Raw genomic sequence first — 16489 nt, forward strand, 5'->3', positions numbered from 1 at the left:
GTAGATATGAATTCATGCAGAATTTTTACCTCTCGGATATTATGACGTCATCGTATGGCCACACGAATGTAAAATATAGGATTTTTTTCTCTTTCGTTATTGCTCATTACATTCAACAGAGCGCATCTCGCTTATACGTATTCCATTTCCCCCGAGATTTTAATATCAATCAATTGTTTTTCGCATGAGTTAAAAATATTTTAATTTTTATGACGTCATCATGTCTAAAAATGTAAATAACGTGGTTCACTTATTTCCATTTTTACAGTAAATTTTAATCTGTTATAGCTCGTCAGAATAAAAAGTGACGCTCTTGATTAAAACTTATTATAGAAGTTGTTGAATTGTAGATATGAATTCATATTCAAATTTTGTATATCTGATGTCATGACGTCATCATATGACCAGTTGAATTCAAAAAGTCATATTTGCATCTCTTGGGTAAAAGTTCATTGCGTTTAAACGAGAGCGCATCTCACTTTTACGTGCCCAAAATTCTTCAAATTTGTATTAATGTAATTATTTAGATAATTATCTTCTAAAATAGTTATCTTTATATGTCAATTTGATGACGTCATCGTGTTAATAATTGGATTTAAAAGATGGGTCTCGTAATTTCGTCTATGCTACACTGTATATAACATATACAGTGTATTCTGTAAATTCTGTAATATGCTGTATGCTACAAAATAGGTACAATTCAGCACTGTAAACATATTTATTTCATGTCATAAGATGGCATAATAATTGTCGGCGTTCATATAAAATAAACGTATGTGCATGTTGCGTTTGCGCGGATAACCAGAACTCGTCAAATCTAGTTTTTCTGTATTATTAGTTATCCGCTTAGTAGCGGATAACTCCTTGTAATCGTCCTGTTACTTTTTTTTTTTTTTTTTCTTATTTCTTTCTCCCTCATTTTTGTGTCTCGCGTATCTCAAAAACTTGTAAACATAACATTTCATAACTTTGTCAACATATGGGCATTTACGTGAAGTTGTGCACCTCCTATTTTTGAATGACGTCATAGTTGCGCAACGTGACTTACGCGCAATTTTATGAATTTCAATGATTGATCATAGATTAAAAACCAAAAGTCATTTAGTATTGACACTTGGACAAAATTTAAGTCATATCAGGGGCAAACTTTCTACGGATTAAAAATGGCATGTTTCACAAGAAGTTACGCGCGCACGCGCATTTAAAATTTCAAAATGCGCTAATCAACTTTTTATGCGTTTCTTGTCATTTTGAGCATGTCAAAAATTCCCACGGGCGCGCAATTTTTTACGCACGCGGTGCGCACGTAGCGTTAAAAACATATTTTTTTCTCTTGAATTATATTTTTCAAGCCTTTACTAGTAATTTTGAAAACAATTTAGACCTTTTCCAGTTTAAATAACGCCATACGAACACGTTGAATTAGACAATTTGTGCGCATTTTTTATGAAAAAGCTTAAAAAATCGTCAAAATTATGTCTCTTTTTAAACAGTCATAGTTTCTAAAGTAAACCGTGAACCGTTTATTTTTATTACAAAATCTAGAAGTTGATGAGTTGTAGATATCGGATCATGCATCGATAAGGCTAAAAAAACATTGTGACGTCATCGTATGGCCACACGAATGTAAAATATAGGATTTTTGTCTCTTTCGTTATTGCTCATCACATTCAATGGAGCGCAGCACGCTTATCTGTATTCCTTTTTCTCCTACATTTATATATTGTGTAGGTCAATCAACTTTCTTTAGCATGAGATAAAAATATTTTAATTTTTATGACGTCATCATGCCTAAAAATTTTAATTACGTGGGTCATTAATTTTATCTTTACAGTAAATTTTAATCTGTAATAGCTCGTAAGAATAAAATGTGATAATCACGATTAAAACGTTTTCTGGAAGCTATTGGATTGTAGATACGAATTCATGTAAACATTTTGCCAATCGGATGTTGTGACGTCATCATATGGCCAGTTGAATAAAAAAAGTCGTATTTTCATATTTTGCGTAATAGTTCATCACATTTAAAAGGGTGCGCATCTATATTTTACGTATTCAAATTTCTTCTACACGTTAATATGTTGTTCCTGAGATAATTTTCTTCTGAAATTGCTATCTACGTGTTTCATTTTGATACCGTCGCCATGTTAAAAATTGGAATAAATGGCGGGTCCCGTAATTTCACCTATTCTACACTGTATGTAATATGTATACAGATTATACTGTTTGCATGTATATACTATATGACACAAAATTGACAGAATTCAGCACTAACAGCATATCATATTTTTCAGTTCTTGTCATAATGCCATAATCTTTATCTGTGTGCAATATTCCAACGTATTACGTGCACATGGCGTTTGTCGTGGTGCGGATAACTAACTCGTCAAAGTGACGAGTTTCATGTCTAGTTCTTCTTTCCTTCCTTCCTTTTTGTGAGTCGCGTTCCTCTAAAATGTGTAAACATAACATTTCATAACTTTGACAACATATGGGCATTTACGTGAAGTTGTGCACCTCCTATTTTTGAATGACGTCATAGTTGCGCAACGTGACTTACGCGCAATTTTATGAATTTCAATGATTGATCATAGATTAAAAACCAAAAGTCATTTAGTATTGACACTTTGACAAAATTTAAGTCATATCAGGGGCAAACTTTCTACGGATTAAAAATGGCATGTTTCACAAGAAGTTACGCGCGCACGCGCATTTAAAATTTCAAAATGCGCAAAATTAATTTCTAATCAACTTTTTACGCGTTTCTTGTCATTTTGAGCATGTCAAAAATTCCCACGGGCGCGCAATTTTTTACGCGCGCGGTGCGCACATAGCGTTAAGAACATATTTTTTTCTCTTGAATTATATTTTTCAAGCCTTTCCTAGTGATTTTGAAAACAATTTAGACCTTTTCCAGTTTAAATAACGCCATACGAACACGTTGAATTAGACAATTCGTGCGCGTTTTTTATGAAAAAGCTTAAAAAATCGTCAAAATTATGTCTTTTTTTAAACAGTCATAGTTTCTAAAGTAAACCGTTAACCGTTTATTTTTATTACAAAATCTAGAAGTTGATGAGTTGTAGATATCGGATCATGCATCAATAAGGCTAAAAAAACATTGTGACGTCATCGTATGGCCACACGAATGTAAAATATAGGATTTTTGTCTCTTTCGTTATTGCTCATCACATTCAATGGAGCGCATCGCGCTTATCTGTATTCCTTTTTCTCCTACATTTATATATTGTGTAGGTCAATCAACTTTCTTTAGCATGAGATAAAAATATTTTAATTTTTATGACGTCATCATGCCTAAAAATTTTAATTACGTGGGTCATTAATTTCATCTTTACAGTAAATTTTAATCTGTAATAGCTCGTAAGAATAAAATGTGATAATCACGATTAAAACGTTTTCTGGAAGCTATTGGATTGTAGATACGAATTCATGTAAACATTTTGCCAATCGGATGTTGTGACGTCATCATATGGCCAGTTGAATAAAAAAAGTCGTATTTTCATATTTTGCGTAATAGTTCATCACATTTAAAAGTGTGCGCATCTATATTTTACGTATTCAAATTTCTTCTACACGTTAATATGTTGTTCCTGAGATAATTTCCTTCTGAAATTGCTATCTAAGTGTTTCATTTTGATACCGTCGCCATGTTAAAAATTGGAATAAATGGCGGGTCCCGTAATTTCACCTATTCTACACTGTATGTAATATGTATACAGCTTATACTGTTTGCATGTATATACTATATGACACAAAATTCAGCACTAACAGCAAATCATATTCTTCAGTTCTTGTCATAATGCCATAATCTTTATCTGTGTGCAATATTCCAACGTATGACGTGCACGTGGCGATAACTAACTCGTCAAAGTGACGAGTTTCATGTCTAGTCATTATTATTATTATCATCTTTTGGTTTAAAGATGTATTGTCCCCCAAAAACATGAAAAATGAAGATTAATTAAATCAGACTTTGAATATGTTATTTTGTAGTTTTAATAAAGTTAATCGCTTCCATAGAAAAAAAAACGAAAAAAAAAAATGTTTTCACTTATAAAATGACAAAATAAATGGTTAAATTCAACCAAAAACCCATTGGCTGCCAGCCAATTTGACCATGTTTTGCTTTAAATTACAGTTTTTTCAGGTAAAAACATTTTTTTTTTAAATCTAATTTTTGGTCAATGTGGATAACTATTCAACAAAAATTTTGTTAAAAATTATTTTTTCGGGGTGACAATACATTTTTAACATTTCATCAAGATGGACTACTTACAACAAGAGTGCACTGTAACATCATCACTACTTCATTAATCAAATCATGATGTATGGTTAATAATAATATCGCATCTCTTTTCCTTTTAACATGCAATGTACTTGTAACCAAAACACTTTCAAGTGTCATCCTGTCTTTCATTTATTTTCTCAGTCAGGTCTAATATTACTATTAAACATTCAGCAAGTACATATTTTACAACAAGAATACATCTAGATAACAGAGAGTCTCGCGATATTGTGTGTCATCTCCCGCTCTCCTATTACGATTTCTCCCGATATTTTGGATAAACAAAAACAAATATCCTGATAATGCCAATTTTGTGTCACATCACGCTAAAATACAATATTCCTGACATTTCTTCGCCTTTGCTACGAGAACAGTGAAATACTCATGTTTACTATTATAGATGTCAATATATCTTTCTATTTTTAATAGTGAGCGCCTTAATTAGTTTTAGGTAATTTTTACCTTTTTATCTATAATTTTGACATGCTTTTAAAAATCATCTCAATTATTCATTTTTCCAAGTCTGGGTTTGGTAATACTGTAGCAGAAAACTAAAACAGTTTTTCACCACACTAATATAATTACTGTTCGAAAGGTTTTTTTTTTATGTTACTGGTATTACTATGGTATTTGGCTGTTGGTGGAGTACAAGACATTCTTTTCAAATGAAACAAAATAGTGAAAAAATAATATAAAATTTAATATAAATAACTTACCGCTTTCGGATGATTTCTGTAAAGAGGGTTTTTAGCAATTCCTTGTAAGTACCCTTCTAGTGCTTGCTGCATTCCGATGAAGAATGAAAAAAATACATAAGTATGTATAATATTATAATAATAATTCAATAAACCATATTGCTTCAGTAAAATATGCATTACAAATATTCCATTGGGTAATTGTTTATTGTTATCACTTGGTAATACAGTTGCAGAACATTACTTTTTTTTCTGAATTGTAAAATTAAGATAAGTCTGATTATTACTGCATAGTTAATTCTCTGGATCTCATCGTGAAAGATCACTGTTTGCCATAAAAGTTTATGACTTTTCCTCTCAACATTCATTTTTTTTACAGATCTGCTCGCAGCACTCACTTGTAAATTGCAATTTTTAGTTATTGTTGCAATATATTAGAAGTATAAATTAGAAGACGTTGTAATCTACTAATAGGGAAAGGCAGTGATACTCTAAAATAATGCAACCTTACCATTCGTTTTGGCATTTCAGATGATGTAATCATCCCATCTAGTGTCCGTGGAAAGTGTGCCAAATCTTTTGTGCTTCTATTATGCTTGTAAGATTTCCTTAGTTCTATGTGACTAAACATTAAAAAAAAAAAAAAAAAAATATCAACAAAATTGAAAAAAAAATGTCAATGATTAAAACACAAACAAAACAAATCCAAATGGTTTGATATTTTGTTGAACATGAAAACAACTTACCATGTACATTATATTACCACATAACAATTATATAACAATGTGTGAGAAATATGAGATTATTTGTATGATTTAGGTCGTGTTTTATTCCACTTTTTTATTTTATCTATAGGTAAATGTGACCCATTGCAAACACATCACTATTTCCCCACGTTTGTTAGATCTAATTTAAGGTCACAAACTACATTCAATATAAAAATAAATAACTTTTTTCATCTTTAAATGGTTAAAAATGTGAAAAATAAGTCGATTCTAATAATTTAAGCAGCTCGCTATATATCCCAACATGCATGCGGATTTATATTTTAGTTTTTCTTCTGTAAGTCACCCAATTTCGATCGATCATGATGGTCAAAAACAAATGGAAGAATTTTAACGTTTCAGCAAAAATAACGGGTTTCACCCAATTTGTATTAACGGATTCTGACAAAAACAGAAACAAAAATGAATGCAGCAACTAGATAGGCCTATAGCTAGCATACGATGTCCGTACGTTACTGATGTTTACCAGAGGTCTACAAAACTAAGCCTAGCTAGGCTAAGTCTAAAGACCATCCACAAGAGGCCATACACCACAAGCTACTATAGGTAGTGCATTGTTTCTCTCTTTTGTCATAATTTACCATAAGACGTACACATTTAAGACAAGCAAGGAATGACCTGGTTTATTTTTATTATTTTTTTATTATATATTATTTTTACAAAAGGTCAAAAATTGTAGGGAAACAAAATATCAAATAATACACAACGAAAAACACCCAAAATATATAGTTTGGTATTTTATAGTTTCATTAGTGTCCACACGCATCATCTAATTTTGAATACCACCACCATGTGCACTTTTTTGTGTTGATTTCAATTCAAAGTAAGCAGTTGTAGTTTTATTATTCAAATACTTCACATCTATTTCTATAAATAACCAATTCATATTTTATCATTAAATGTTTAAACTGCCGACTGATTGACTGAGTTCAACGTGCATGTCCCTCTCATCTCCTTCTTGCCCTCCTATTTGACATATGCACTTTGTTACTTTCTGATGCGCACACCTTAGATTAAATTCACACAGAACAATTTAAAAATTTAACACAATAAATATCTATATCCATGAGTATTGCTTTTATTTTTTAGCTTACAGATATTTCAAAGTGAAGGAATACTTTGTGTATAACAAAATCAATGGCCGTAAATAGTTGATACAATTTCTTTTTTTAAATAATTGTCAGAACTTTTATTAGGAAAGAGTGCTCTTTTATTATATTTACTGCTCCAATGCGAATTAGTATATAATCACAAGGCAGAAAAGGCTTGGCAGAACATGGGTAACTGTTAGTTTAAGGTAATATTGATAAGTTTTATTGGGAGTCTCTGTTTTTGAGATTTCTCTTGAGTCTCTGGTCGAGGTCTTTAACACAATAGGGTTTGGTAATTCATTTCTAAATTGGGAGAATTGATTGATGAAAAAGTCCACCACATGATTTTTACCTTTGAGTTGGGATAGGAACATTCAGTTGAGCTTTATATAATAGAATTTCCTCATGTAACCTCCGAAAGTGATTAAACTTGTGCTTAACAGTCCAAGTAAACTCTCCATGTCTCACCTCAACATAGTACCTAAATGAAAAAGAGGAAGTAATAAGACAAACAATTCTACAACCACAATAGCACAATGTGCCTATTGGAATATTTACTTAATTAAAACATAAACATAAAATCACCATGTAAAAAGTAATAAAAAAAAAAGTGTAAAGCCTGGGCCGGATTTATCAAACTTGCTTAGGAAAAAAATCGTCTTAACTTTTCCTTAAATTTGCTTAATTTGAATTTATTAATCCTTATATCTTCTGGTATAATCCCCCACTCTCCTAGAACACGAAATCGGGCCGACTTTGTGGGGGTTGGACTATACACGGGGAAACCCTGGTTCAGGAAAAAAATCATTGGTATTAAGCATCTGTACTGGCTAGAGAGAGGCCTACACCCAAACCAACAGTCAATCTGGGACTAATAACTAGGGATATGGCTGTTTGTTATTAAAATCAGACATAACGTAGGAGGGGAGATTAGAACCGAAGAGGGATTATATACCCAAAGATATATGGCAATATTAAACAAAATTGGGTGCCAACAGAGAACAACTGTTTTTTTGTCTTTCAAGTTAAGGAAATTTGCATTAAGTTTCTGTATGTGTTCTCTATGTGCACCAGGTTGGCTGTTCACAATTATCCAGACATGATCACCTAGTTTGACATCCCGATATTTTGGTGGCTACAGAGCAATTGGTTCATCATGCTGTTTTACTAGAACATACTGCTTGGATACTTTTGGGGGGATTTAAAGCAACATGAGGTACAAAGGTGATTTGTTTTATGAGAATTATTAGGACAAATCACAGTGTTCATCCATACAATCTAAATATAAACTAGATTTAATTCGTCACTATGACGAATTATAGGTTATATGCATTGATTTAAATAAAGATAATTGATATTTAAAAGATATATTGATTGTTTTTCTCAGAATCTTTAATTATTTATAATATATGATAGGATCTTGCTAACGCGAATACAATAGCCGGTATCACAATCCGACCAAAGATCACTCTGCGTATAATGTTATAAACCACATTGTTACATAGTAATAAAGACATTACTTACTTTTTACCTAGATTTCATTATAAATTATGTGTATAAACTATAATCTATACACTAAAAAATAAAATTGAATAAACAATATGGATAATAAAAAAAAAATCTTATTTCGTTTCCCAAGGTGAGACTCGATCTCGGTACATTGAATGCCATAGACACGAGCACAGACCACCGAGCCATACACAACTGAATAAAAGTTGTAGAAAAATTCCTCCGTGTATTTACTTTGCAGTAACCACTTTGGCAAGATAGATTATTACATACCGCAATGAATTATAATTTTTTACTATGATGACATCTATAAAAATGTGAAAAAATGATGCACTGTCAAACTATATACTTTTAACTTTAATATATGAACTTTTGAAGGAAGAAAGTTAATGTTAAGTTTGTTATTTTGGCCTAAGAAAATGTCATAATTTGTTTGATTGTCGAAATTAATTTTTTTAAATTTAATATGCAATTAATGATGACTTAATCAACTTTAGTTCTCTTCATTTAATAATAAATCATACATGATACATACACTTCAAGAAAATGAAATAAAAAATAGGTGTTCCCAAGCATTCTGACGATCTATATTAATTTTAAAAATAAGCATACTTTCACCATTTTTTTTAACTTACACGTGCGTAGCCTGTCACTTTTGACGTGCTCGTATAACGTAATTTTGCGTTGAAAAGTGAATAAAATATGATGATATTATTAAAGAAAGGTTGTACAACAGAAATCGGACAAAAAGAATGCGCATTAACGTTTAACACGCAGTGCGCATGCAAAAACCTGCGCACTCATGGCAATTTTTTAAACGCTTAAAATTGCCTGAAACGCACTCTAATTTCATCGAAAATAAATTTTGACAATTTTAAAAATGTTATGCGGGAGTATATGCACTACGCACGTAATTATATTGCCATATGATGAAATATGACCTGAAATTTATGAGTACCAAATTTTGTTTAAAAGTGATTCATGCTTGTGAAGATAAGATTACAAATGTGATTTCATTAAATCGTGCGTAGACCGCGTAATTTATGATTGCGCACCGTGAAAACATAACCACATCGATTCCTGGCCATAAGGAATATACTCTGAAAAATTGACTTAGCTAGATGAAACTGATATCAAGATAATTGACAGACAAAATAGTGCTAAGGAAAGAATAAATAAATAAATAAATAAATAAATAAAGATTGTGACAGAATCAAGAGGTTATATGCATGATAATGCATATAACCTAATTATGCTTAACTAAATGGTACGCTCGCTTCGCTCGCGTACCATCTAGGTCGTGTCATTTCAGTGTAAAAAAACTGGCGATTTCAAAACGTACCGCAGGACTATAAATACATTGTCTTTTCAGAAACAAATAAATAGACACGATGATTATTGTAGTCAACTAAAATTAGCACCCTGGGAATTAGGCCTACTTCCGAAGGAGAAACTTGTCTTAAAAATTAGTCCAAATTTTTTATTTGAACTCATTTAAACAAACCCAATTTGTGTTTTGTATATAACATTAGAGTTGAGGGATGGGGAAGAGGATGGAAAGAACAATTTTTAAATATATTCTTTATCCACTCAGTAACGAAATATTGTTTTAAATGTTTTATAGGCCTATCAATAATATACCACTAAACACAGTACATTTACGATTTAATACTTTTTTTAAACTGTCCCTGTTATAGTCGATTGAAATAGTAACGATACACCACTACGACGTTTATATTTTTTATAATTATTAATTAATACAAACGTTGAGAAGCAACTGTCAGTAATAAAGTTTTTATTTGTATATTATGTGTTCATATATCCAGCAGTAGAGCCTAACCACAGCCACAGTAATAAATGTTCTTTGTATATGTGTATATATATCTAACAGTAACCACATTCACAGTAAGAAAATTTCGATTCAAATGGTGACCAAAAATGGTTAATAGGCATTTACAATATTGTCAAAGTATTGCAATACATATATCTCAGTTTTAAGTTTATTCTCCACGGGCCCATAAATTTACCTACTTGTGTTAAACCAAGGGCTCATAAATTTACCTACAAACTGGGAGTCTGAGAGATTGGAATGTTCCATTCATCGCAAACCAATACATTTGTATAAACGTATATTAAATCTATCAAAATAGTATTTTTTAAGAAAATCGGCCTGTCTTCAACATTATGATACTGTACTCGAGCTGTTCAAACGGTTTTTAGCTATTAAAAACAATTATCGTAGGAGAAGATTGGAAAATGCGAAGCGTCCTCGTAGTATTGTGTGCAGGTATTTTTCAAGAGGATATCCATTAGACAGTGTATACCACGATCGGAAAATACCCCTATTTGGGGCAAATCGTTGAACCTAAATTCATTTTAATTGTCATAACTAATTGTCTAACTCAATTTAATTAGTAAACAGGGTTATATCAGGTGGTTAAAATCAGTACCGAGATTCTAATCAACTTTATATATCATCGATTAAACATTCTAGAAATAATGCACGATTTACCGAATTTTGCCCTTACTTACAGTACGTAAATTTATATATAGATTCTGAAATAGACACAATGCAAAAGCTTTTGTATGGATCTCCTCCTAGGACACCTACCCTTATCTGTTTCATATGTCCCGCGAAACGTAGATTTAGTAACATCAGTGTTCACCATTACGATATTGCTCCATTCTCTTTTAGGAAGATATCACGAAGAGTTTTAAAATGAAATTTCTGATTTCATCAGTAGATTTTTAACCGTTGGCGTGGTAAAAGTAATTTCCAGGTCGGTGAGTAATTATTTTGCAACTTTCTTGTTTCAACTAAGTATTGTATCAAGAAAAAAATTTGTAACTATTTACGGCTATTGATTTTGTTATACACTATCCCTTCACTTTGAAATATCTGTAAGCTCAAAAATGAAAGCAATACTGGATATGGAACTTTAGACTTTACTTTTTGACTGTTCTAACTTTACGAATATAAAAGACGCTAATAGTCTAGGTCAGATTTGTATGCATTTAATTTAGGAGAGAATATCTCAATTGTTATAGGATAATTTGACCCCAACGAACAACATGGGATGTGTGCTAAATTCGCTATCCAAGGCGAAAATTCCCAAAATCGGGGTCAAAGGTTTAAAATGTGTGGTTCTTATATCTCGAAAACCACTTGTCATAAAGATTTGCTTTTGGTGTCAAATTGTTCAGAATATACATATTTATATTTGGTCTAACACAAACTTTTAGCGAAAAAATGGCCGGAAATGCTTTTACTGACCTTTTACCCAAAATGACAAAAAACCCCATATTCTGGTTAAATTAATTATTCTTTTTAAAATGTCAATGGATAAACTGTATAGCATCAAATGAAAGCCCATATAATACTGTATGCTACCAACCCAACTTGTATTGAATTTGTTAATTATTCTTGGAAAATGTGCATAATTTGACTATTTTTATACAAAAAATGAATATTTGGTAGCATAATCAAATGAAGGCCATAAAATGGGCTACCCAACTTGCATTGAAAATCTGTAATTATGATTTAGATTTTTTTTTTAAATGGCATATTTTATTAATTTTTGACAAAAATGAGTATATTAAATAGTGCAAATTTATTTTGTGTTAGGAAGATCCATTTGGTATAAAATAAAAGCCCATAAAATATTATATTCATTGCTACCCAACTTGTAGTACTGAAATCTATTTTTTTTTTAAATGTGCATATTTAAATTTTATTAATTTTTTACAAAAATGAGTACTGTACACTGTACATAACTGTAAAGTAGTGTAAATTTATTTTGGTTTATTTTATATAATAAATCACTATTTTTTAGTTTTATGAACTATGTATCAAATATAAAGCCAATCATGCTATCCAACAATTATGTGCGTAGCACATATAATGCATGCGTACACGTGCTTAATGTTTTAAAAATTGAAGAAATTAGAGTATGTTTCAGGTACTGCGCTTTAAGCGTTAATGCACATTTTTTTTGCCCGATTTCTGTTTTACAACCTTTCTTTAGCAATTAGCATCCTATTTTATTCACTTTTCAACTTGAAAAACCGTGTTATATGAGCACGTAAAAAGTGACAGATGTAAGTTAACAAAATGGTGAAAATATGCTAAATTTTAAAATTAATATAGATTGTCAGAATGCTCGGTGAACCCTATTTTTCATTTCATTTTCTTAAAGTTTATATATCATATGTATGATTTATTATAAAATTAAGTGAAAAAATGTTGATTACATCATCATTAATTGCATATTAACATTTTTTTAAATTTTGACAATCAAACAAACTATGACATTTTCTTGGACCAATATAACAAACTTAACATTTACCTTCTACTTTAAACTGTTCATGTAATTAAAAGTTGAAAGTATGCTGTGACATGCATCATTTAAAAATTGTTTTAAAGATGTCATCATAATAAAAAATTATGATTCATTGCGGTATGTAATAATCTATCTGCACCAAAGTGGGTACTATGTATACATAGTAAATACAAGGAGGAATCTTTCTTCCCGCATTTATTCTGGTGTGAATATGGCTCAGTTGTCTGCGATCGCGTCGTTCATAGCATTCGAGTACCGAGATCGAGTCTCACCTTGGAAAAAGAAACGAAATAGGACTTTTTTTTTGTTATATCTGTATTGTTTGTTTAATTGTGTATAAATTATACGCATGATTTATAATGAAATCTAGATAAAAAGTAACTTATAACTTACTTTGATCGGACTATTTTATTCATGTGTATAATATGGCTCGATGTGCAGTGATACCGGCTATTGTATTTGCGTTACCAAGATTCTATCTTTCATATATTACAAATAATTAAAGATTCTGACAAAAACAATCCATGGAGTTCCATGATAAATCAATCAATATATCTTTTAAAAATCAATTATCTTTATTTAAATATAACCTATAATTCGTCATAGTGACGAATTAAATCTAGTTATGATTTGTATTGTCATGTTGGTACCAAATCAATTCAGAGCATGGAAAGGACTTTCGGTGAGTTTTGTCGATTGGTACAGAAGTAATAATCAGTTTATTTTTGTTGTGTTATCCCATATATATAATGCGACATTTATATAGCGCTATTTCATGAAGATCAGAGCGCTGTGGACTTAGATGTTACACCTTTTCAACAACATTCTTCTCCCCTAAGGGTCACATCGTGTCATCGGCAGCCAACTACGGCGTCATTACGTCGGTCCACGACAGTGTGTGTGAACTAGTACACCGGGATAACCTCCTACTCGTCTCGAAAGATGTACTAGGTTGCAAAGTGCACACGGGCGATATGCATACACTGGACCTACGGTTTATAGTCCTTATCCGAGAAGACTTGTTCTACCACCAGAACCATGGAGCGAGCGAGCGTCGAACCCTTGCCGATGTTATGGCTATGGATTACGGTTCCACTGTTAACCGTTCGGCCACTCACTCACCCATACCTAATACTGATCTGTAATATGTGCACGCTATATCAAAATATTAAGAAGGCAATCGACGCTAAACAATACAAATCAGTAAAGATCACTTGTACATTTATTTTGTGAATCATTTCGTGACAAATGTATTTATGGAAATAATCAATTCCAACAAATAATGTAAAAAAGACATGTTATATTGTATTTTACCTACATGTACAGAAGCAAATTCATGTGGGATTGTACAGGAAACTCATATGTACTTTCATTAAAACATATTTAAAAACTATTCAATAAAATATATTAATTTTTTTTAAGTATCTCTTTTTTTATGTATAATAGAATAAATAAAAATAGGAGGACCTCAGACCAATTTGTTAATGTACCAGATTGCTAAATTTTCTATAATTGTTTAAAAAAAAATTGAATAGTACTTACAAATTAGGGTTGAGAGTAAACTGTGATGATGTAATTCTCATTGTGTCCACAACCTTGATAGTCAGCTTTGTGTCAGGAATATAAACACTTCGAGACTTCTCAGAAAATGGATAAATCTTGTCATGGATATTAGTAAATGGAATCCTCTCAAGAGAATCTTAAAAAAATAAATTTTATAATTTATGGCTTATAAAGTTATATTATTATATTAAGCTATAGGCTAGAAAGCAACTACTAAGCCACAGCGAAATAATTTCAACAGGGCAGGCACTCTACGGCTGTCATATACCTGTTACAAACTGAGTAGGGTACAACTGGCATATCTGGTTAGTTGATGTGATGTGGCCATTCACTTCCATGTAAGATGTTTTTTGATCGTTCACTTTTCCAGATGTATGGAAAACGGCCAACATTTTCCCAATATTCAAAGGAGGTACTCGGAATAATGTTGAGAACTACAGACCAGTATCACTCCTTTGTACTATTTCCAAAGTATTTGAGAGAATGATTTATAATCATATCTCAGCATGTTTCTCCCTTTTTGAGTGAGTCTAAACACTGCTTTACTCCAGGGAGATCATGCCAAACTAATTTGGCTACTTTACTAAGCACAGCGTATTCTGCTATAGACAACAAACAGCAATGTGATGTTGTTTATACACATTTCTCATGTGCTTTTGACGGGGTGTCACATGAGTTCCTTCTCTACACAAGTTGAACAGATTTGGTATCGTTGGCGACCAGATTTGGTATCATTGGCAAACTACACCAGCTACTATCTTACGTGAGTGGAAGGCAGCAGAGAAATTGGTTACCTATTCTTTCAGGTGTTCCGCAGGACTGAGTGTTAGGCCCTTTATTATTTACCGTTTTTATCAACTTAAATTTTCCATTGTCTGATTTCTTTACAAGAGTTAATTGTTTGTTTACTTGTGACTGCTGTTCTCTTTTCAGTTTACATGCTCCTTCTCATAAAACTAGAGTTAAGTCCACTTTTTATGTTCCTTTTAATAGAGTAAATTTCTCGAAAAGGGGTTTCAGACACGCTTGCCTTCTTTGTATAACTATTTAAGTGAGTCCAATGTAAATGTTGATATTTTTTTCAATAGTTATTCTTTTTTTAAAAATAAATTGTGCTCAATAAGCTAATTTTTACTATTTAATATATTTGTTTAAGTTTGCTTTATACATAGAGTATTTATTGTATCTGTTTTCTGTTTCATACCTTTATTAAGTGGCAACTTTTGTTGCTGTTGGTTTTGATGAAATAAAATAAAAATAAAATAGTATTATGTACATGGTCCCTCTCCATCATTTTTTAAGCTGTACTTCACTCTCTAGATAAAATATTTGTTTTTTTTCCAAAATTTTCATTTTTTGTATAACACAATGGGAATGCATTACATTAGGGGACAAACCCCCAAACCATTTCTTTTTGTATGGCATCATTTAAATTATTCAATTAAATATATTACTCAGAAATATACATGCCATTAACTAATGCCACACAAACTATAGCATATAGGTAGTTATTGCAAAGCTTCTGTAGTATTAGCCAGATCACATCACAAAATTCAAACTGTGTAGTTTTGTCTACAATAAAATCAAAATGTCTATGTTTATTATAGCTTTCTTTTTTGATAAACATAAATTTAACATGTCAATTTAGTTTGAACAAGAAATTTGAAGAGAAGAATATTGAATCTTGGTAAAATAAAACCATTAAATATATTCAGTAATATACAACACATTCACAAGATGACATTTGTAGTTTGATGTCAATATATAGCATAATACCAGCAGGCCATATTTATTACTTTTTTTTCCAGTTGCTACACAAATTTGACATTTCAAAATTTTGCTGTTTAAACTTTCTAAATAATATAAACCAACAAGCTATGAAGATTTTGACAAATACAAACAAATGATAATAATTCCACAACCTTCAATGAAAGTGTGTTAGATTAAAAAATATTTTCCTGCCATTAGAAAATATTTTTTATGTAGCTGTGCATGTTGGGACGGCAGAACAGCAGGAATATTGTGTGATTCAATTGACATTATTTGTAACCGAAATACTATAACAAAATATTTTCTTGCCATTTTTTTCATCAATATCTATAACATTTTATTCTCTTTCAACATATTGCCTGGGATGCATTGTAACCTGCCCCTGTTTTACATTACTAGACAAATGGAGTTAAAATGGATGTAGTGTAGA

General features: G+C 31.3%; 2 protein-coding genes across 2 annotated transcripts in view; one reads left to right on the top strand and one right to left on the bottom strand.

The window, feature by feature from the left end:
- LOC144844456 (phospholipase D1-like) overlaps nt 1-16489 on the bottom strand; it is a 72450-nt gene that overhangs the window by 30126 nt on the left and 25835 nt on the right. The window contains exons 3-6 of the mRNA XM_078701392.1: nt 14269-14425; nt 7230-7358; nt 5513-5624; nt 5023-5088 (exon numbers count right to left, since the gene is read on the bottom strand). Of these exons, the coding sequence (XP_078557518.1) occupies nt 5023-5088; nt 5513-5624; nt 7230-7358; nt 14269-14425 (464 nt within the window). The remainder of the gene's footprint in view (nt 1-5022; nt 5089-5512; nt 5625-7229; nt 7359-14268; nt 14426-16489) is intronic.
- The window catches only part of LOC144844575 (tuftelin-interacting protein 11-like), a 120225-nt gene continuing 111240 nt past the window's right edge, over nt 7505-16489 (top strand). Inside the window, exon 1 of the mRNA XM_078701558.1 lies at nt 7505-7547. The gene's annotated coding sequence lies outside the window, so the exon portion shown is untranslated. The remainder of the gene's footprint in view (nt 7548-16489) is intronic.

Source organism: Antedon bifida, chromosome 1 (assembly GCF_963402885.1).
Source record: "Antedon bifida chromosome 1, ecAntBifi1.1, whole genome shotgun sequence".
In the NCBI taxonomy this organism is placed as follows: Eukaryota; Metazoa; Echinodermata; class Crinoidea; order Comatulida; family Antedonidae; genus Antedon; species Antedon bifida.